A 22,688-nucleotide genomic window follows, 5' to 3' on the forward strand; every position below is an offset into this window, starting at 1 on the left:
CCCAGAATTCCTCTGGGAGTTGAAGTCCAGATATCTTCAAGTTGCCAAGGTTGGGAAACACTAATCTAGACACTACCCCATGGCCAACGTTAGTCTAGTTAGAAACCGTGACCAGAGAATAAAATGCCCATTGTCTACGGAAACAATGAAAGTGAGGATCCTCGGTGCTCTCTGAGCCCGGTGGGGTTTTTTTTGCTGCGGTTTCGTTACCTAACCAAGGCAGCAGTCCTCAAGAAAATAAACCAAGCTCAGCCTGAAGGAACCCCACAATGCAATCCAAATAGTTTCTTCGATTGCTTCAAAGTTAAGGGCAGAAAATTTGGACGGCAGAACATTTGCTCTTTTTTTGCCATCCTACCAATCGGATTCCTTTCGGAACGTCAGCGCCAAACGATTCCCTTTGTTTCCCCAAACAGCGCATCTAGATCGGCCCAGATTACAGCCGAACCAAGCGGGAAGTCCGAATACGGAAGCCGCGCCCGGAGAAGGGAGGGCGGTTCCTGGCCTTGCTGTAGCCCCGGCGGAGATAGCGTGGCCGGCTGGCGCGTCCGGGGCGGAGCCGCTCGAGTCTCCTCCCCCCCCTCCCTCCGCTCGCTCGCTCATTCTTCATCCGGCCGCGCCGCCTCTTTCGCCTCCGGCCGAGGAAAAGAACGAAGGAGGATGTGCACGGCGGCGGCAACGGCAACGGCGGCCCGAGCGATCGGGCCCCCTCGAAGCCCGGGGCGCCAAGTTGTCCCTCTGATGTGCTCCGAGGGGCCGCGGGGCGCGGCAGGCCCGTCCCGAAGCCCCCGCAAGTGAGGGACGAGGAAAGACGCCGGAGGACCGGAAAACCTCCCGGACCATGAGACTCCGCATCTACAAGCGCAAAGTGGTGGCGCTGCTGCTGGTCTTGGGCGCCGCCGCTTGTGCCTTAGTGCTCTGGGGAGGGACGAGCGAGGGCGGCGGCGGCAGCAGCAGCAGCAGCAGCAAACGGGAAGAAGCCGCCTCTCCGCCGTCGCCGCCGCTCCCGGGCGGTCGACCGTTGCCGCCGGCTGTTCCCAGCAGTAGCAGCAGCAGCAGCCTTCCGGTGAACAACGGGCGGCCTTCCAATTCTTCGTCGCTCTCGAGGGAAGACCCGTTGCCGGCGGGCCCCAATCGCACCCTGCACTACCGCTCTCTGGTCTACCGCCTCAACTTCGACCAGCCCATTCGCAACGAGGCCCGCTGGCGGCCCGGCAGCAGCAGCCCCGGGGAGGCGTCCGTGGCTCTGGTGGTGCAGGTGCACGAGCGCGCCGAGCACCTCCGGATCCTGTTGGACTCGCTGCGGCGCGCGCCCGGCGTGGAGAAAGTCCTCCTCGTGCTCAGTCACGACGTGTGGTCGGCCGAGCTCAATGCGCTGGCCGCTTCCGTGGACTTCTGCGCCGTCCTGCAGATTTTCTTCCCTTTCAGCTTGCAGCTCTACCCTGGCGAGTTCCCCGGCACGGACCCGCGCGACTGTCCGCGAGACCTAGGCCAGGCGGCGGCGCTGCGCGCGGGCTGCCTCAACGCTCACTACCCCGACGCCTTCGGCCATTACCGGGAGTCGAGTTTCACTCAGACCAAGCACCACTGGTGGTGGAAGCTTCACTTCATGTGGGAGCGGGTCCGCGCTCTGAGGGAACACCCGGGCCTGGTGGTCTTCTTGGAGGAGGACCACTACCTGGCGCCTGACTTCTACCACGTCCTTCAGCGCCTCTGGGCCCTGAGGCAGCGCGAGTGCCCCGAGTGCCAGGTGCTCTCCTTGGGCACCTATGCCACTGTGCGTGGCAGCTTTGCCGGCCGGGCTGACAAGGTGGAACTGAAGACGTGGAAGTCCACGGAGCACAACATGGGCATGGTGTTTGCTAGGGACACCTACCAGCAACTCATTGCCTGCACGGATGCCTTCTGCACCTACGATGACTATAACTGGGACTGGACTCTGCAGCACTTGACCGTGGGGTGCCTTCCACATTTCTGGAAAGTGCTGGTCCCGGAGATCCCCCGAATCTTCCACACCGGCGACTGTGGCATGCACCACAAAAAATCGTGCCAACCCTCGGTTCAGAGTGCCAAAATTGACTCGCTGTTAAAAATCAATCAACAATACTTATTCCCTGAAACCGTAACTATTAGCAAGCGGTACTCAATGACCCCTTTGAGCCCCCACGTCAAAAACGGGGGTTGGGGTGACATTCGGGACCACGAACTCTGTAAAAGTTACCGAAGATTACAGTGAAATGAAAGAACATTGAGCCTTGGTCTCTGTCGGACTGACTAGTCTTTTAAATACACAAACATTAAAAAAAAACCTTGGAATTTGCTTCTGGTTTAATATGGACAGCAATGGTTGCAGAAGATGTCATTTGGTAATTAATTTTGGACACTGAATAATTATGTGGAGCAATGCTCAAAATAAAAACTATAAATGTTTACGTGTTTCCTGGAAATAAGAGAGGTTTTTTTTTACAACAGATCTAGTCCCTTTTATAAGGTAGTCCCAACATCTTCAAGCTTGTTTTTAACAAAGATTAATATTGTAGATGCAATTGTATCTATGGGGGCCCTGTCAGTCTTTCGCTATTCAGTGTCCATGAGTTTTCAAAAGTTATCTTTTAAGTTTGTTTTGTAACTTACTGTCTCTCCCCTTTATCTTTACACTATGATCCTCTGCTCTCAGTATTCCATTTCTATAACCTTTTTACCAGCTTGCTTGAAATTTGATACCTTAATACCTGCAAAAAGCATTATCTTATTTTCTATGTGCTTATTGGTTTCTTTTAATGTAGAATTATGCGGCTTTTTTAATTATGCCAAAATAATAAAAAAAATAATGTTTTCGTAATACAAATTTCAATGGTTTAATAGGATCAACTTTATTTGAATTTAAATATCACAAATTAAAAATTTCAATACAGAAATATTAGCATAATGCAGTGCTAGAAATAAGACATGTAAACTGCTCCTTTTAAAAATACATTGTTTACTTCTTATTGAAATAGTTTTAACTTTTAGATTTGGCAGCCTAATATGAGAGCATTGAGTATAGAATTTGAATGTTAGAAAAATAATTAGAAAATTCTAAAATATCTTAATACCCTAAAAATCCTTGCTTGTGGAAACAGTCACAAACTATATGCTCAGCTCTACAATAGAATTTATCTCAAACTTCTAGGCAACCTACATAAAAGTTCATTATGCCAACAAATACCGTATCCTAAAATGTATCCTTAGTTTTTAACAAAATGCATCCTTAGTTTTTTACAAAAAAAATTCCAAAATTTATTACTCCAAACAGATAACAGAAATAATTGAGATAAACTAGCTTAAAAATATATTTTTGATAAATTAGATTTTAAAAATGACATTCAGATGGTATTAAACTTGAGGAATTAACAGAAAAACTACAACAGCTTTCCCTATCTTGGTGTTTTTGCCTTTCTGAAATATACTTTTAAGATTACAAAAGGAAGGATTTATTAGATTCTATAAAATTTCTTCCTATATTCATTTGAATATGCAAACAACCTTTAAGGTAAATAGATGAAAGATTGCAAACTATTTTAAATAATTCTTATTTAGAAGGGAGTTTTGTTAAAATTTCTGGTTTGTATTTGCAAAATGGAGCAATCCAGTTAAAACTAAGCATAGCGAGGAACCACATGTCACTGATGAAAGTTCATTTACTTCATGGAAACTTTAATCTTGACTTTGTAGTGTTTGCTCTGTGTGATGTCGCTTGCTAATTTCCAGCAAATTCTCAACAGTACCAAAGGCCATTTCCCACCTAATGGATAATTCTGGGGCATAATTAGAAGTTGTCTTAAGTGAGGAAATTTAATTAAGTTGACACTTAGAGTAGTTTTCTGTTATTGCGTACTGTGTAGTTTTGGATTTCAATATGACAATTTTAATGTTGTGAACTACATATTCAAAAGGATAACAATTTCAAATAGTACAGTATTATCTATTTATAGTATGGTTTGCATTGGTAAGTCTTCCCATGACTATTTAATGACATTACTTACACTTATATGACTTACACTTAACAAAAACAGACTCAACTTGCCATTGGTTGTTGTGATAAATTAGGACAATGCTTACAAAATGTCTTTAAATTAAGCTTTTAAATTCTTTGAAAATTTAAGTAAATTAAATTGGCAATCCAGGAGCATTAGAATCCTAGCCATGTTACAAATAAATCAATTTGGTTTCAATGGTTTCATTTTACAATTACCACTTTTTTATACCACTTGAAGAATGTCCCCAGTGTGGCTGAGACATTAAAAGGGCTCCAAAAAGACTGAAAAAGTTTGCAAACCAGACAGCAATTAATTGTTAATAATCTTTATTTTCTTCCCTACCTGTAGGCAGGCTAGATAGTGTGAGAACACTCAAGTTGTGTAAATACGTACATGGTTGAAAGCAATTCTAACAGCAAAGGCTGTGTGTAAAATGTCATCTAGTTTTGGAGAATGTTTACTGGGTTATTATTTGCCATTTGGCTGAAAACTGAAGAAAACAGAAGAATGGGATATTTATTTTTTAAAAAAAAACATCTTTACAGCTTACTTATAAGCCAAGGGATTTGCATATTTTTTTTTGCCCTTTCCTAACCTGCGCCATCTAATTCGGATCAGGATTTGCCTGAGAAATCTATATAGCTTTAATGAACTGGCTATTTCTTTTTTAAATTCAGGAACAAATCACTCTCATCCAAATCTTTGAAATAAATGAAGGAACCAAGCAGTTTGTGTTCCTTTTTCCTTCCCTCAAATGAAATTCAATTTCTGTATACTTCTGACTTTTTGTATACTTCACAGTAAGTGCAGAATTTGAGGTAGCTGCAGACTCAGGTAAAAGTCTTCTGAAACTGATTTAATCCAGGTCATACAGCAAAGCATTTGTAAAGGTGACTGCACACTGTGTTCTGTGACAGCTTGTATACTCCACACTGCCATCTTGCCTGTTAATTTCCTTTAACACAGTGGGAGCTAACCTGTTCAACTCTTTGTTCTGTGAGGGCTTCTTATCTTCATTCACTTCCTCTCCCTCCTGAAGCTCAGTTTGCACAGAGGACGTGGCTCTTTTGCTTGTTGCAAAAGTAAGTCCTGACTCATGCAATTTATTTATCTGCGACTTCCCCAGAATCCTCCCATTGGGATCACCAGGGTCAAGCTCCATACAATAGCTTGCTCCCTTGCCAACTTGCCCCATTGTCTGCATAGCTTCACATGAACCTGAAACATTCTTGGTTTGTTCAGAGCAATTTTCTTCATCTGTTAAAAGTTTGCCATGTTTTTGTTCTTGTTCACTGCCCTCTCTTTTTTGTCTTCCGCCACGTTGCAGGCTACCGTTCTCTATCTGCTGAGAGGAAGAGACAGAAAACATTTCAGTTTCAACCTAAGAAGCAAGTATGTTAAACAAACCAGAACAACTTGCATTTCCTCCTTGCCTGGTTTTATCATTCACATCTGTTGATAAACTTCCTGTAAACATAGATGGGGTGTTTCTTAATCCTAGCAGCAGAATATAACTACCAAAGCAATGGGGCCTTCTTCGAGGCAATGTTTCATTATATCAGACATGTGGTTGGTATGTATTTAACAAAAAAGGAATCATGATTAATGTATACAAAATATCTTCTGCCTATTCAATGCTTCTGCCTTTTCAATACCATATGGACTTTGTATGTTCCTGGAGAAGTGTTATGATTCTAAATAAGGAAGTAGTTGATCTGCTTGGACTTTCAACTTCTAATATGCCGTTTGGATCGACTTTGTTATTTATTTAAGTATTAAATGGCTATATTGATAGCCTAGCTCAATGAGAAATTTGATATGCTTCAGGTCAATAAGAACCATCTTTCAGCTGTGGCGAGGGGGATGTTTGCCCAGGTTCGCCTGGTGCACCAGTTGCGGCCCTATCTGGACCGGGACTCACTGCTCACAGTCACTCATGCCCTCATCACCTCGAGATTCGACTACTGTAATGCTCTCTACATGGGGCTACCTTTGAAAAGTGTTCGGAAACTTCGGATCGTGCAGAATGCAGCTGCGAGAGCAATCATGGGCTTCCCTAGGTATGTCCATGTTACACCAACACTCTGCAGTCTGCATTGGTTGCCAATCAATTTCCGGTCACAATTCAAAGTGTTGGTTATGACCTATAAAGCCCTTCATGGCATCGGGCCAGAATATCTCCGGGACTGCCTTCTGCCGCACGAATCCCAGCGACCAATTAGGTCCCACAGAGTTGGCCTTCTCAGGGTCCCGTCGACGAAATAACGTCATCTGGTGGGTCCCAGGGGAAGAGCCTTCTCTGTGGCGGCCCCGACTCTCTGGAACCAGCTCCCCTCGGAGATTAGAACTGCCCCCACCCTCCTTGCCTTCCGTAAACTTCTTAAAACTCACCTCTGCCGTCAGGCATGGGGGAATTGAGACACCACCCCCCCCCGGGCCTATACAATTTAGGTATGGAGGCAGCACAAGGGAGTCACCACAGTGAAGTGATATATTCCCTCTCCAAACGCCCAGAGAAAGGAAAACACTCCATTCACTCTGAGCTACCAAAAGCTCCTTAAGCACCACCGAAAGGCTCCTCTGGCAGCCCAGAAAAGCCCGAGATGGCCGGGATTAAAGGGGGAATGGCAGGGAATGGCCAGGCCTTCATGCCGCTCTCAAATTTCCTAGGAAATTTCTCTGGGCTTGGGTTCTTAAGTAGAAAATGGTTCTTAAGAAGAGGCAAAAAAATCTTGAATACCCGGTTCTTATCTAGAAAAGCTCTTAAGTAGAGGCACCACTATATAACTACTTTAATTATATATGTATAACTACGGTATATACTATTTAACTAATGCCGCCCTGAGTCCCATTGGGATTGGGCAGCACAGAAGTCGAATCAAATAAAAAATAAATAAATATTTTGAGATACCTTGATACACAGTAATCAATCATAATTTAGAAGGAATTCTTAAATAATCACTCCCAGCAAGCCATCTTTTTATTAGCATCTTGAATTCTACTCTACGAATAAGTCTCACATTAATGTTCTATTAATATTCACCTTATACTGTAGTTTTCTTCAAAATGTTATCTATTTACATAATTTATACATATAGACTGTCACAAAATAAAATCTACAGTAGGTACCATTTACATTCTTGTTGGGGGAGTTGTAATGAGTTTAATTTTGCAGACAAAAAGGAGATGCTCGACCATTTCTTAATAGGCCTGTGTAACATTCTGGAGTGCGCATGGATATGTACGTACCATCAATTGACTCTTCCATAAACCAAACTCACCTTTTCTTAAGTGTGTACAACAACGGTGTAGGGTAGCCACATAATGCCAAGAAAATATAGAATTGCTTTAAGAAGTTGCTGATAGCCTGTATTTGTTCTGAAACATCTTTTACCTATTTGAATCCAAGATGGTGCCGCACAACCCAAACCTATGCGCTATATTTCTGAACTATGCATACTGTACAATATTCCACTTTCCAAATCACTGTTTATCATGCAAAAAATAAGCCCTCAATAACATTAAGCGGGACTGGTGAGAGTAACCATAGTGATAGATCCCTTGAGTTTGAAAAGCAGATAACAGACATATGCTGAATAACCATTTTACCTTTAATCTGATCTGGCTTTTGCCCTCAGAGACATCCAATACTTCAATTAATGGCTTGTGTTCCTTCTCCGATGGACTGGAGCAGCACATCCCTGGGTGACTGACAAACTTATCCACATTGTTTTCAGTGATAAAACACCTTTCCTAAAGGTAAAACAGATATGGAAGGATTTAAATTTCATTTCAAATTATTATTATTATTATTATTATTATTATTATTATTATTATTATTTTTTATTGGATTTGTATGCCGCCCCTCTCCGCAGACTCGGAGCGGCTAACAACAATGATAAAAAACAACATGTAACAATCCAAATTAATAAAACAACTAAAAACCCTTATTATAAAAACCAAACATACACACAAACATACCATACATAACTTGTAATGGCCTAGGGGAAGGTATATCCTAACTCCCCCATGCCTGGTGACAAAGGTGGGTCTTGAGTAATTTGCGAAAGACAAGGAGGGTGGGGGCCATTCTAATCCCTGGGGGGAGTTGATTCCAGAGGGCCACCACAGAGAAGGCTCTTCCCCTGGGGTCCGCCAAACGACATTAAAAACATTTGTTCCAAAGACACCACAACCAATACTATTGCAAGTTTCTTTTTTTATTCTTCAAGGAAATGTTCATGATGCAGAAAAAAATGAACCCAATAACTTTCCCCCTTCAATTGACATACATTCTGAAGCAGTTTCTTTAACCCGCTGCTCTCCAGATGTGAAGAACTATAACTCTTAACATGATCTTTGAATTTAAAAAACACATGCTCTGAAAGCAATCAATAGCACTGTCTTTTGTAAAAAGAACAACATCTTTACAAGAACAGTGCAATTGTCAAGGAGCTGGACTGTCACCAAGGAGCCAACCCTCATCCGCACAAGTTTACTGGGGTGCTTTAGAAAGACTCACCCCACCCTCTCTCAGCCCAGCCTAACTCACAAGATTTTGGGGATGAGGGATATAAAAGCAAGAGTACAACCTAGGGTTCTTTTATCTCCTAAGCCATATAAATAAAATCAGATAATAAAGTAGCACATTGAGGAAAAATAACTATGAACACCATGAATAATGTCCATTCATGGACATTATGAATAGAACATGTACCATAATATTATACTGAAATTACTGCTATATGTTTTCTAAACAATCTATTTTTTAAAAAACTAACTCTTAAAAATAAAATAAGGCTGATAGCTTTGTAACAGTGGCTTTGACAGCAGTTTCAGAAGCCATTTCTTTTCAAAAAAATTTCCTTGCCGTGTAGGCGAGATTTTAGCCACTTTTCCAACACAAAAGTTTAAACAACCACAAAAAAGTAAAATGCTAGTTAAGTTCTAGCTTCAGTTATCAAGATTTTGTACTAAAATGTACTTTTTAAATATTTTCTGTTCTGCCGGCATGTTTCAACCGTCTGTAATTACAGAGTAATTAGTCCAGGAAGATACACACCACACGATAAAAGAAAAACCCAAAAGTTTTTATAAACAGAAAAACAGAAACAGCTCCCTTTTTAAATGTCAAAGGGATTTTCTGGTACACACAAGGCACAGGTTAAATGCAATCCAATTGCTCACCCCATAACTGGGAAATTGAGTCCAATTTTAAAGTCCAGAGTCCACACACAATCTTGAACAGCACAAAAACCACGATCTTGATGAAACAATGAATCAGATAAACTGCCATGAGGCTAAAACACCAGGCTGCGCTTTTATCTGTAGCACTAATTACAGCAGCCCACCCAACTACAGATGGCCTCATTTTCTCTTGTAATAATCCTTCAGTTGTTGTCTCCTATGCATCACTCTACGCATGCATGGATGTGTCATTAATTCTTGTTCAGAATGCAGGGATGATACAGATGATTGATCTCCTGGGCTGTCTGCCAAACTCCCCTCCTCCCCGTCACTCAAGTCTCCTTGGTCAGAGGAGACTTCGTCGGCAGATTCCACTGGGAGCAAAACAGGCCTGCGGCATGTGGATGTCTCCCCCACATCCACCTTCACATTCCTTGGGGCAGGAGCTGGGCCAGAGCTAACCACAACAATTTTTGTACTAAAAATACAAAGATGTATGGGGGTAGAACCTATAGATTCTACTTCCACACTTTTTAGTTTTTTTAAGCAATATTATATGCTAATGTTTGGAGAATTTTTTTATACTTTAAAGTGCCTACAAAAACATTCTTGAGAATTGGAGCCAGTAACAAAGAAGCAGTAAGGAATATGTACGTCTTTAGCATGGATGAGTTCCACTTACCTTCGCCACTGTCTCGTATTGCGATATTTTGCGCATGCGTGTCCCTTCATGCAATTCTGCTTCCGCGCATGCTCAGCTATAATCAGCCCAAAACACAGCTGAGGGGCTGATCAGCTGTGCTTCCGGTGAAGGTATAAAGTTAAGTATAATCATGGGGGAGAGCAGCCGGGCCCTTTTTCAAACAGCAGCAGAAGGAAAAACTTCCAAACTGTAAAACATTTGGAAAAAAATCCTTAAAAAAGATGGCAGCACCCACAGACCAGCACCGACAGAATTGGATCCGTGATGCCATCATGACATAATAGCCGGGGTGGCGCAGCAGGTAGAATGCTGTACTGCAGGCCACTGAAGCTGACTGTAGATCTGAAGGTCAGTGGTTCATATCTCATCACCGGCTCAAGGTTGACTTAGCCTTCCATCCTTCCGAGGTGGATAAAATGAGGACCCGCATCGTGGGGGCAATAGGCTGGCTCTGTTAAAAAGTGCTATTGCTAACATGTTGTAAAACGCCCTGAGTCTAAGGAGAAGGGCGGCATAAAAATTGAATGAATGAATGAATGAATGAATGAATGAATGAATGAATGAATGAATGAATGAATAAATAAATAAATAAATAAATAAATAAATAAATGACATCACCAGCGGGTCGCTACTGGTTTGGGCAATCCAGCCAAAATTGGGAGGAACCCATCCCTGGTCTTTTAAGATCTTATGTTATAGGGAAAAACTGTAGAGTTCTTATTTGGGTAGATTTTGTAACTTTTGGAATACTGGAATATTTTTTGAAATGCATTGATTTATTTACATACATGAAATAAATTATTATAAACACTTCAAGCAGAAATTGGTTCAAGCATATTGGCAAAAAATTGTCAATGCTGGTAGAACAGAGCTGCAAACAAAACAAGTTCTAGACCAGTGATGGCAAACCTTTTTTTTCTCAGGTGCGAAAACAGTGTGTGCGCATGCTATCACGCATGCATGAGTGCCCACACCATAATTCAATACCTGGGGAGGGGCAAAACAGCTTCCCCCATCACCCAAGGCACTCTGGAGGCCGGAAACAGCCTGTTTCCGAACTTCTGATGGGCCTGATAGGCTCACGGTTTGCCCTCACCAAGCTCCAAAGGCTTCCCTGGAGCCTGGAGGGAGTAAAAATGCCCTTCTCCATCTTCCTGGAGGCTCTCTGGAATTCCAAAAAATGCTCCCCAAGAGCTTCTGTGCAAGCTAAAAATCAGCTGGCCAGCACACACATACATGATGGAGCTGAGCTAAGGCAATGGCTCGTGTGCCAGCAGATATGGCTCTGTGTGCTACCTGTGGGATTGGTGCCATAGATTCGCCATCACTGTTCCAGACTAACTATGCAATCTTTGTCAGAAATGTATACAGTTGCTCTGCTTTTCCCCATCATTACATCTTGATGGTTCAACCGCAACAACACAAGAGTACGCAACAGATTCAAACTTAATACGAACCGCTCCAAACTTGACTGTAAAAAATATGATTTCAACAATCACGTTATTGAAGCGTGGAACTCATTACCGGACTCAATTGTGTCAACCCCTAACCCCCAACATTTCTCCCTTAGACTCTCCACGATTGACCTCTCCAGGTTCCTAAGAGGCGTACATAAGTGCACTGGTGTGCCTTTCGTCCCCTGTCCAATTGTCTTTCCTTTCTCTCACTTATCATATATATTTTCTTTCTTTCATATATATCCTCTCCTCTAATTTTACTGAAAGAGTAGTAGATCCTTGGAACAAACTTCCAGCAGACATGGTTGGTAAATCCACAGTAACTGAATTTAAACCTGCCTGGGATAAACATATATCCATCCTAAGATAAAATACAGGAAATAGTATAAGGGCAGACTAGATGGACCATGAGGTCTTTTTCTGCCGTCAATCTTCTATGTTTCTACTGTATGTTTCTATCAATATTCTTCTGGAAATGTGGTGTCCAGAACTATACACGCAGGTATGATCACAAGCATCTTTGATAGAGTAATTTTCTAATGCAACCGAGAATTGCATGAGCCTTTACCAAATTAAAAATTTATCCTGAGGAGACTGCAGGCATTTAAAAGTAGGACATATAGAGGGGTTTAATTTAAGTGAAAATCCATTTACTGTCAAATTAAGACAGGAGGATGAAAAATAATGGAGATCTGGGGATCTCAAGGGCTTTTGTCAATCTTGACAAATAGAAATTCAACTCCTCCAAGCAATGCAAAATGAAGTAGGGAGGAGGAGGTATTTGTAAACCTTTCCCTGAGGCACTGGCATTGATTAAAATGATAATAGCCCCAAGAGGCATACCCAGAAAAAGCTTTTAACAGCTTGATCAAGATGTCAGCAATTTCTCCAAACAAAGAAAGAGGTGCATATCCCCTTAAGTATTAGTGGCTCTTCTATAAAGAGCCTCTGTTTTGTCAATAGTTTAGGCAGCAACATTTTAAAGAAAATAGATTTTTCCAAAAAGTATCTGCTATTTATTCAAGATTCTTGTGATATAGCAAAAGAAACACATGCTTGGTAAATTGTTCAGGATTTAATCTTAACATTTGTATTTTCAAATATTATATACACACAATATGCATCTATAGTGCTGTTCCTTTTGGGGCAATCAATGTTTACCTGAAACAAGAAAATAACCCACTAGGCACGAGATAAAAAAGCATTCAATTGTTTTTCCTTATCTATCCTAGAAAATTCTTGTTATGATTCACATACATTGCTTCATAGACTAGTTTTTGCATTTAAATTCTTCCCTTCTATCCTGTTGAGTATAACCATCAGCTAGATCAGAGGCCACCAAATAGTGGTCCGTGGACCACTGGTGGTCTACAAGAAAATTTCGGTGGTCCACAGAAAAATTATTTGCACTTTTTATATTGCACTAAATCAGGGGTCCTCAAACCATGCCCCCTGGAACAGATATGTGCAATGAACGTTTGTGTTGCTGCAGACAGTGTCTCTCTTTGGGGTCTTTTTGTGAAGGTCAGAGGGGGACAGAAATTCTGACTTGGAGTCTGCTTCAACCTCCTGATGAAGGGTTTTGGGGAAAGGCTGGAGGGAAGTGCAAAAGAGGATCACAGAACCCTGGGGCATTGCAACTGTCATAAAAATGAGTCAACTGTCAAGTATCTGACCACTGGGGTGCAAAGGTGATAAGTATAAAAAACAATCATAAATCATTTTTTTGGATGTCGTTGTAACTTCAAAGGGTTACTATTGTTGTAAACTGAGGACAACCTATAGTATGATTTCTGCATGAAGGAATTAACTTATTTTCCCTTGCAGGCTGAAAATACACAAATATCAACATAATACCAGCTATAATGAAGCAAGATATAACCATCTAGATTATTTTTTTCAAATGAGAACTAGAAAGATTTGCAAAAAAATATTTCAAATGCTACTATTAAATCTCAACCTATTATATCAATCAAATAAGCTTTTTAAAAAACTATAATAAATACATATGTTCAATAAAATCAGCAATGCCAATGCAGAATTATCTATTGCAATATGTAAAACCGACAATGTAAAATAGTTATTATTTTCAGAAAATCTGTTTGTTAATTTATACAGTTCATTTAGTCCATTTAGAGAGGGTACTCATGGCAGCTTATACATACGTATATGTGAATGCCTATGTGCAATAAACTGAAAAAAGTGATGCTATTTGAATTACTTATATTAGAAAAACAAATTCTCTGAGATGAGATGCAAATAATTTGCTTCATCAGATAGCAAATCCAACATTTCCTAGTTTCTTCATGAGAATTCTATTTTACGCACCTTTATCTGAAGCTTATTTGGACACTGGCTGTGCTTCCACCTATCTGCTTCTATAATATATAAATCCAAAGTTAAGATTGGAAATGCCTATACAGTGAATAAGAGTGAATAATAGCCCAATGGGCCTACTGGAACTTCGTAGACTACAGTGAAGCACATGCGCAGAGGTTGGGCAGCAGGAAGGGGTGCACACATGCACGGGAACAGTCAGGGGGTTGTGCGCATGCATGGAGGGAGGGCACTGTATTATGGATGTGGGCACACATGTGCTTGCCCCTATCTTTTTGGCACCCGAGCCAAAAAAGGTTCATCACCATGGCTTTATATGGTTCTACATGCTGAAAATCTTACCTGACTCCAATGGCAATTATTAGATTTGTATGCCACCCCGAGTCTTTGGAGGGGGGCGGCGTACAAATCTAATAAATTATTATTATTATTATTAATGTTTGTAATAAATTAATAAGTTCAGTAAACCATTAAATTAATGATTTTGCAAGTTTGCAGCAGCCTCTGATAAAAACACCATTTCCTGTCACCACTGATCCGTATTGAAAAAGAAAATTATTTGTGTACCTCCCTGTCATCACTGATCCGTATTGAAAAAGATAATAAAATGGACAGATTCTTTTATTCAAAAGAACACTTGACTTTTGAAACTCCATTTAACAAATTAGTAACCTTTGAGATGAAAAATTACACTGTCTCTCCAATAGACATAGCATTTACAGAAGTAGCAGAGGCAACCTTTGTCATTATACAGAACTGTCTTAAAAAAATTAATCAATTTTCCCAACTAATGGGTACATACTGAATGATGAGACAAAAGTCTAATAAGTCACGGAACTAGTTACTATTACAAGGGGTAAAAATATTTTCAAAAGTGGTTGGCAAAATTCAGTATGTGGAAGGAATGGGAGATAAATCAGGCCAGTCTTCAGTAATACCAGAATAAAAATAAGGATGATTGTCAGAAAAGGTAAACATAAATTCTAATAATAATGAAGCATGCAAAATGTTGCAGAACGTGTCTCAACATATTAAAAAAAATTCTGCAAATAGCCCTAGAAAATTGGCCATATACTTATAAACCTATATTTTTTGTGCTTTTTATAGGAATCTTCTCTTAAGGTAATTATCCCTTCTGAAATTTAGTCCATAGGCTTTCCTTATCATGCAATGAACTTCAGTATTCAAATATTGGTTAAAATTGGGAATCTTTCCCAAATTGGATTGGTGAGCCAGTAGCATCTGTTTGCATAGATTAGGCAAACATAACTTATATGAACATCTCTCCAGTCTTCGGAGAGGGGCGGCATACAAATCTAAGTAATAAATAAATAAATAAATAAACTGTTATATACTGCTCAAAAAATTAAAGGGAACATTTACACAACACAATATAACTCCAAGTAAATCAAACTTCTGTGAAATCAAACTGCCCACTTAGGAAGCAACCCTGATTGACAATCAATTTCACATGTTGTCAGCACATTCAACTTTGTACAAAACAAAGTATTCAATGAGAATATTTCATTCATTCAGATCTAGGATGTGTTCTTTGAATATTCCCTTCATTTTTTTTAGCAGTGTAGTAATGACCTTTATACTCAACTAGTCTGCAAAACTGCAGCTGGACTGATGGGAAAAGTACAGGTAGTTCTCAACTTACATAAATTCATTTAGTGACCATTCAAACTTATAGCATTACTGAAAAAAGTGACCTAAAACCATTTCCCACACTTATGACCTTTATGGAAAAGCGAGCACTCCACAAAGCCACAGCTGCAAATGCTGCAACAATGGTGCCCGCACATCTGCCCAACATATGGCAGAACATTCTGTACCCCTATAGCCTTACCAGCCGCCGGCGGACACATCGCACAACTCATTAGATGTCAAGGTTCTCCTCGAACACGATGGACGAACATCATGATATATTTCATTAATTGAAACAATTTCAGTGATGGCTGCTCCATTATTTTTTTAACTTAATATAAAGGGTTGATCAGTAACTTTGAAATCCTAAATGACTTGAAACAACTAAACATGACTATAGTATTTCTTATATATTAACCATTCATATATTTAGGTCCCTTAGATCAGGGGTCCCCAACTTCTGGTCCATGTGGGAGACTGGTGTACAGAAGCAGCAGATGAGTTGATGAAGCTCCAATTGTGAATGTAGCAGGTGTGTATGTGAAACCATCCCTTCATCCTTGCCAGCACCACCAGGCCAGAGCCAGAAAGGTTGAGGATTACTGGCTTAGATGTTCTACTAACTGCATGACAATTGGCTGGAATTGCAGTTGCTATTCCTAGACTTTAAAATTCTCTTTCTATAGAGTTACATCACTTATTCATATTGCATTTTCCAATAAAATGAAAATTCAAATTTTATATCTAGTTTATATCTTCAAAATGAACACAATTTCTTATTAGTTGTTATTTATTTATTTATTTATTATTTGGATTTGTATGCCGCCCCTCTCCGAAAACTCGGGGCGACTCACAACAAGTGAAAAAACAATCCAATACATTAATCCAATTAATTAAAATATTATAAATTTAAGAAAAACCCTTATACTAACATACACACACACAAGCATACCATATATAAATTCAACGTGCCCAGGGGAAGATGTCTAGTTTCCCCATGCCTGACGGCAAAGGTGGGTTTTGAGGAGTTTACGGAAGGCAGGAAGAGTAGGGGCAGTTCTGATCTCCGGGGGGAGTTGGTTCCAGAGAGTCGGTGCCGCCACAGAGAAGGCTCTCCCCCTGGGGCCCGCCAACCGGCATTGTTTAGTTGACGGGACCCGGAGGAGGCCCACTCTGTGGGACCTAATCGGTCGCTGGGATTCGTGCGGCAGAAGGCGGTCTCGGAGATATTCTGGTAAATTTTGTAAATACAGTATATATATACACACTCTGTGTGTGTGTGTGTGTGTGTGTGTGTGTGTGTGTGTGTAAATATAATAAATTCTGCTTTTGCTAAATAACAATGAACAATTATTCAGGGCTTAATCAAGCCCCGAATTGTTCTTCATTGTCATTTAGCAAAAGCAGAATTTATTTTAAACTCCTATTTCACATACTGTATATCCAAGTACAGTAGTCCCTCGCTATACCACGCTTCACCTACTGCGGCTTCACTTCATCGCGGGTTTTCAAGAAATATTAATGAGAAAAATCATTCGCGGATCTTCGCTGGTTCGCGGGTTTCTGAGGAAGTCGATCGGCAGATTTAAACAGCCCGCGGAACTCGATCAGCAGGTTGTTCAAAAAATATATATCTAAAATTGTAAATACTGTATTTAAATACTGTATCTAAAATAAATACTGTGTGGGAAGGGTTTATAAACACTTAAAACAATGAAAACTCACCAAACAATTACAATATAAATACTTAAATAAGTACTATCAGTCGATAAATTCCCCATCACGGATTTCACCTATCGCGGCTGGGTCTGGAACGTAACACCAGCGATAGGTGAGGTCTTACTGTATCTTAGAAGCTAGATTTTATTTTATTTCTGCTCCATCCCACAGGTGATGGTGAGAAGGGAGAATGTTTGAGCCAGGTGCTTTATATTAGCATCTTCTGCTGGCAATAATTTAGCATTACATGAAAAGTGTACCAAAACAGTGGTTTCCCTTGCTGTTTTTCTTTAACTGCTCAGCTATGTTGATATTGTAGTTGGATATAAAGGTTATTACTTGATGGCAGCAGTTAGTTCAGTTTTTAATGCTAGAAAGTTACAAGGTTCTTCTTATTCATTTTCTCCCTTGTGCAGCATTATTCATTGGATATGGAATCTGTACAGATTTTCAACATGGAGTTGAGAAATCTAGAATATCTTCATTTGGGACAAGGTTTTATTAAAATAAAAATAATACTGATTTAATACATTGCTCTCTTTAGACTAATATTCTATAGTATATCGTCCCATTCTTAACTCTTATCTGCCTTTTCTGTCAAATAATCTAAACATTGAATCACTTACAAAATCACAAGATTAAAAAGTTCTAATTGTAGAAGCTTTATGTTCACTCAGGCAGTGACATAATGTCTCTCCTGCCAGTAATCCAGTATTCTGATACATTTTATTTCTAAAGAGTCCTAACTATGATTTCCATTCACAGGACATCAAAGCACTATCAAAAATATCAGAAATGCACAGCAATTAAGCAATTACATATTTAATCAAATAACGCTACAACCTATAATATAGCTATGGGAATGTGCTTCAGAGTATATTTGCTCTGCTGACCTTCGCACCCTGATAACAAGATAGCAAACAAATGTATTATTATTATTATTATTATTATTATTATTATTATTATTATTAATTATTTAGATTTGTATGTTGCCCCTCTCCGAAGACTCGGAACGGCTCACAACAACAATATACAATACAAATCCAATGACTAAAAACAAAATTAAACCCTTAATATAAAAACAATGAAACATCCCAAACAAACCATACATAAAACAGGACGGTCCAGGGGAATCAATTTCCCCCTGCCTGGTGGCAGAGGTGTAAATTTGGATCACTAATTTATTGCCTCAAACGAGTGATAAACAACAAATTACTGGGCAAATTAGATAAAATTTAGTACCCCACATTCTGTACAGAAAAAGAAGGAAGTGAAATGCATGCACAATTTTGAAGGATCACACATATTCCCAAATTGTAAAGAACTTAAATACAGTTGTCTATAATAATATAAACATGTAAAAAGTAATTTACCTGTAAATTGTCATAATTTGAACCAAAATAGAACTTTGTCCAAATTCCATTAGCTTCAGGTGATTTGGTGAGGATAATGACAACATTATTAGGCGACATATTAATTTCACTTTCTGGAGAAGATAATTTATTTTCAGGAAGAAACTGCAAGAGGAAGTGGTAGGAAATACTGTCTCTGTTTGTAAAATTCACCCGGTAATAATTTATGCCCACTTCACCTTGGAAACTCAGGGGAACAATATCTGGAACCTGTAACAGGATCACCAAAGACTTTTCATCTTGAGTACAGTTAAAAGGAGGACAGATAGCGCTGGCAGGAGATATTGAAGGATCAGGACTGCAAATAGAGGTTACATGAGCGTCTACAGCAATTTCAAGCTTCTGTGAAAGCTGAACTGAAGAAACAGCGGGATACAAAACAGAATGTGCCATGTGGTTAGCAGCAGTGGGGTTTGCTGTATCTAAATTTCCCGCAAATTCTGGACTCTGATCTAGATTATCAGTTGACATAATTGTCTCCAAGCTATCAGAGGACCATTTACACGGGATTGGGCTGTTATTTGGACACAACGGGAGTTCAACATCAGCAATGTTGGGACTTTTATTAAGTTCCATGTCGAGACAGAGATGGTCCTGATTTAAAAAAACTGCAGGATCTGCAGTAGGGAGCTTCCAAGCGTGGTCGGTAGGCAGAGAGGTGGAAAGGCAATCTAAGCCGGTACCTTCAGTCTGTGCGCCCAAAATCACGCTGTTTCGGGTTAAATCCGGGTCCCCTTCGGCACTGTTCTCGTTGCACCCGGGAAGCGCAGCACTAAATTCAGAAGCGCAAGAAACGACGGGATTCTCTTCTCCCGCATGCACGGAAAGCTGCAGATCGGCACGCGTAGCGCATTCATGTGCATTGAGCGGAACCGGATCGTTCAAGTCAGGAACTAAAGCATCATCAGCCAAAGCGGGCGTCGGAGTGGTTTGTACGTCGGACGCAAGAACGGGAAGCGCATGCTCAGAACCGCTAGTCTTTCGACCCGCTTCCGCTTCCTCTTCATCCGGGCTGGTGCAGCCGTCTTCTGACAGGTGCTCCTCGTTTTCCGTCGAGGCCTTGATTTGCTCCCGCGCGGCTGGAACGCTGCAACTAAGGCCCGCTTCCGGCTTCCGCAAAACCGGCAGGACGACCGCCAGTTGTTTCTTGGCTTTGTTGAACGTGGCCCGGCCGCTGCTCTCGTCCACGACGTAGGGCAACGGGACGCGCAGGTGGTAGGCGGCCGGCCGCTGGGAATCCAGTTGAAGTTCCCGGCCGCGGATCTCCAGCTGGGCCTGGGCGGCGGAGCTGAGCAAGGGAAGTTCAATGGTCACCACCAACTCGCGGGGGATGGGGCTAGGCGCGGAGTCCCGGCTGTGGCGGTAATCCTGAAGGTCCACGTAGGAGCGCTGCCGGAGAGTCCATTGCGGCGTGGTGGGAGGCGGCTTGGGCGGCGGGGTCCTCGGAGCTTCGTATTGCGGGCCGGGCGGCGGGTAGGTGTAGGGCGAACGGAAAGGCGGCAATGGGGAGTCGTCTGGCTCTCCGGACTCTTCCGAGGCAGGCTGAGATCCCGCGGCCAGCGGCGTCCGGAGCAGCGTGGCCTGCGGGACGCCCTTATACTTGACACGGTTGAGCGGGACGGCGTTGGCGCGGTCCAGTTGCGGAGAGTAGTTTTTCTCTATCGCCTCCAGGGCCGTCTCGTTCACCAGGCGGCGGAATTGGGCCAGGCGGTCGGCCAAGCACAGGGTGCGCGGGTGGAAGACGACGTCGTAAACCAGGCGGCGGGGCCCGCGCGGTTGCTTGCGGCTCAGCTCCTCCCGGCCCGGCGCTAAGGAATGGGGCAGGGACCAGCAGTAACCTCCGGCCTCCGGCCGAAGCTCCGGCTTCCCGATTAGCCGGTTGCTGCAGATGTTGATGTAACAGCGCCGGTTACCAGCCTGGCTCGTGCGCAGGACCCAGCCCGGAGTAGGGTGGAGGAAGCGGGCTTCCACGCCCCGCTGCCGCTCCATGGCTATCACTTCGGCCTCATAAATGGCCCTTTGTTCGGGATCGTTCAGTTCGGCCACGTATTCCGCGAAAAGAGTGCGGAATCCCTCCTCCTTGAAAGCGTTGGTCAGCCGCTCGGCTTCCTCTCCTGTCAAGTTCAAGTCCTCCAGGCCTAAATGGTCCGCCATGCCTGCAAAAGCGGTCTTCGTTTCCTTTGCTGGGCCGGCTCGACAGACGGTTGCACGCAAAGGGAGAAGTCCCGGTCCCTGGAGATACGAAATCAAACGATGAGGCGGCGGTTATCACGCGTAGTTGTTGCCATGGAAACGTTCCTAACAATATGGCGGGTCTGGTCTGTTACCATAGCGACCAGTAAACTGAATGGCGGTTCGTCCTCTTTTGGGACAGGGAAACAAGGCCAAGCGCTCGAGAGTGGTACCTATACTTAAGAACTTAATTAGCTCCGTGACCAGGTTCTTAAGTAGAAAAGCTTGTAAGTAGAATCAATTTTTCCCATAGGAATCAATGTAAAAGAAAATAATGCGTGCAAACCCATTAGGAAAGAAATTTGGGTGGGAGGAGGTAGAAGAGGACAGTCATTGCTGAAGGAAGGTGAGGTGAATTTTAAAAAATGCAAAACTTTAAGGCTTAAAAAAAAAAAGAGGGACTCTGAGGTGGCAAGGAGCACTCACCTCCAACACACCCGCCGCAAGGCTGCCTCCTATACACTGCCTGCTGCTGTTGCTACCTGCTGCCTCTTCCTTCCCATGCTGAAGGGCTCCCCTCTCCTCTTGCTCGCTTGCTTTGTAGCCGGCACCTTTCCTTCACTGTGGTGACTCCTCGGCTGCCCAGAGCGAAGGGAGCGTTTCTTTTCTCTGGGCGCTGGCAGAAATTTATTCCCTGTTCAAGCGCCCAGAGAAAGGAAAATGCTTCGTTCGCTCTGGACTGCCAAAGCTGGGCCTTCGTGCCGCTCTCAAATTTCCTGGGAAATTTTTCCGGGCTCGGTTTCTTGAGTAGAAAATGGTTCTTAAGTAGAGGCAAAAATATCTTATTCTAGTTCTTACCTGATCTAGAAAAATTCTTAAGTAGAGGTACCACTGTATATAGTATATATTCAAAGTAACCTTCAAGCCTTTAACATTTTAAAATAAGACTTCCATTTTGTATGATCCTTTATTAAGGTTATACCACAACAATTCCTGAAACAGGAAAATAAAGTTTCTAACATCTTCCCTTTTAAGATTTGTTAATGTTTAGCAATAGGAATCAAGAGCCTTTATTGCTCTCCTAAATTCAGACCAGTTGTAGATTTTAACTTTTTACTGTACTTTGGGTCATGTTGCCTTTAGATTCTGGGAGTTTTAGTTCTAACTAAATTGATGCATTAGAATTTGGGATAGTTGCTTTAATAGTTAAGGAAATTACACTACTGTAGTTCTGTAGTTTATAAAGGAGAAAAAGTTGAGCCACTGAAATGGTTAAAATACTAAAGTGAATAGTTTGTATGCAGGAATCATAAAAAGTTATAAAACCAGTGATAGTTGAATTTTTCTGTATTTTAGATATTCTATCTAGGTTGCTTAAGAGGAATAGGGTATGTTTTAATTTGGACATTATTAAAGGCCAGTGTTCCTCCCATACTCTATATACTCCTGTTTAAAATTATATATTTGTTCTAAAGAATGTTCAGGTTATTTGCTTAATACTAATCAGAAGAAAGTTAAATGCTGTATTTTTCGGACTATAAGACAAACCTTTTTAACCCCAAAAAGAGGGTAAAAACATGGGTGCATCTTATACACAAAATACTGTATAGCCCCACTCCTCCCATTCTTTGGTCTTTGCCTGCCAGCAATTTACCTCTGCTTAGCACAAGCCACAAGGTGCCAGCAAGCCAAAGTACTAAAATGAAATTAAAGCTGCAGAGGCAAATTGCTGGACGGATCAGACTGTGCTGAAACTGGCTGTTTGTTTTTTGCTGCAAGGAGGTAAGTCAATACATGCATACATGCCTACAGAATGTTCAAATTATTACACTTATTTTTAAAGACTGCTTTATTATTAACTTAACAAAATGAAGCAGATTTCTAAAATAAATGCTTGGTCTGCTACTGTATCTTCTTTTAAATAGCAGAGAATACTTCCAGAAAGCTACATCAATGATAAACATCTGTAAATTTAAACATCTGAAATGTAACAGTGTCCTGTTTTAGTATTAAGATAAGGCAGCTGAGTGAA

The 22,688-nt window shown here is 41.6% G+C and overlaps 3 protein-coding genes across 5 annotated transcripts in view; 2 read left to right on the top strand and 1 right to left on the bottom strand.

Moving 5' to 3' along the window:
- Window positions 1–632: 632 nt before the first annotated feature.
- DNAAF2 (dynein axonemal assembly factor 2) lies at window positions 633–20,759 on the bottom strand. Of its 2 annotated transcripts, none has more exons than XM_070748882.1 (3): window positions 18,446–20,759; window positions 7,629–7,772; window positions 633–5,361 (listed from the first exon to the last, which is right to left on the bottom strand). In XM_070748882.1, the coding sequence occupies exons 1-3, from the start codon at window positions 20,636–20,638 to the stop codon at window positions 4,876–4,878; spliced, it is 2,823 nt and encodes a 940-aa protein (XP_070604983.1). In that variant the 5' UTR covers window positions 20,639–20,759; the 3' UTR covers window positions 633–4,875. The 2 variants fall into 2 exon arrangements, with proteins under 2 accessions (XP_070604983.1, XP_070604975.1); XM_070748874.1 differs by having other exon boundaries at window positions 633–5,364.
- On the top strand, window positions 842–2,854 carry MGAT2 (alpha-1,6-mannosyl-glycoprotein 2-beta-N-acetylglucosaminyltransferase). The gene has a single exon (XM_070748912.1). It carries the CDS (start codon window positions 842–844, stop codon window positions 2,234–2,236), a length of 1,395 nt encoding a protein of 464 aa, XP_070605013.1. The 3' UTR covers window positions 2,237–2,854.
- Window positions 20,729–22,688, top strand: part of KLHDC1 (kelch domain containing 1) — a 45,865-nt gene continuing 43,905 nt past the window's right edge. For both annotated transcript variants that reach the window (XM_070748931.1, XM_070748939.1), the window contains exon 1: window positions 20,729–20,943. The gene's annotated coding sequence lies outside the window, so the exon portion shown is untranslated. The remainder of the gene's footprint in view (window positions 20,944–22,688) is intronic.

Source organism: Erythrolamprus reginae, chromosome 1 (assembly GCF_031021105.1).
Source record: "Erythrolamprus reginae isolate rEryReg1 chromosome 1, rEryReg1.hap1, whole genome shotgun sequence".
Taxonomy (NCBI): domain Eukaryota; kingdom Metazoa; phylum Chordata; class Lepidosauria; order Squamata; family Dipsadidae; genus Erythrolamprus; species Erythrolamprus reginae.

What these genes read in the sequence shown, in the direction of transcription:
- MGAT2 (XM_070748912.1), top strand. Translation starts at nt 842, where the DNA reads ATGAGACTCCGCATCTACAAGCGCAAAGTGGTGGCGCTGCTGCTGGTC.
- DNAAF2 (XM_070748874.1), bottom strand. Translation starts at nt 20,638, where the DNA reads ATGGCGGACCATTTAGGCCTGGAGGACTTGAACTTGACAGGAGAGGAA. An exon ending in CAAATTATGACAATTTACAG is followed by an intron (nt 7,773 to 18,445) that starts GTAAATTACTTT and finishes TTTTACCTTTAG; the next exon opens with GAAAGGTGTTTTATCACTGA. An exon ending in AAAGCCAGATCAGATTAAAG is followed by an intron (nt 5,365 to 7,628) that starts GTAAAATGGTTA and finishes TCTTCCTCTCAG; the next exon opens with CAGATAGAGAACGGTAGCCT.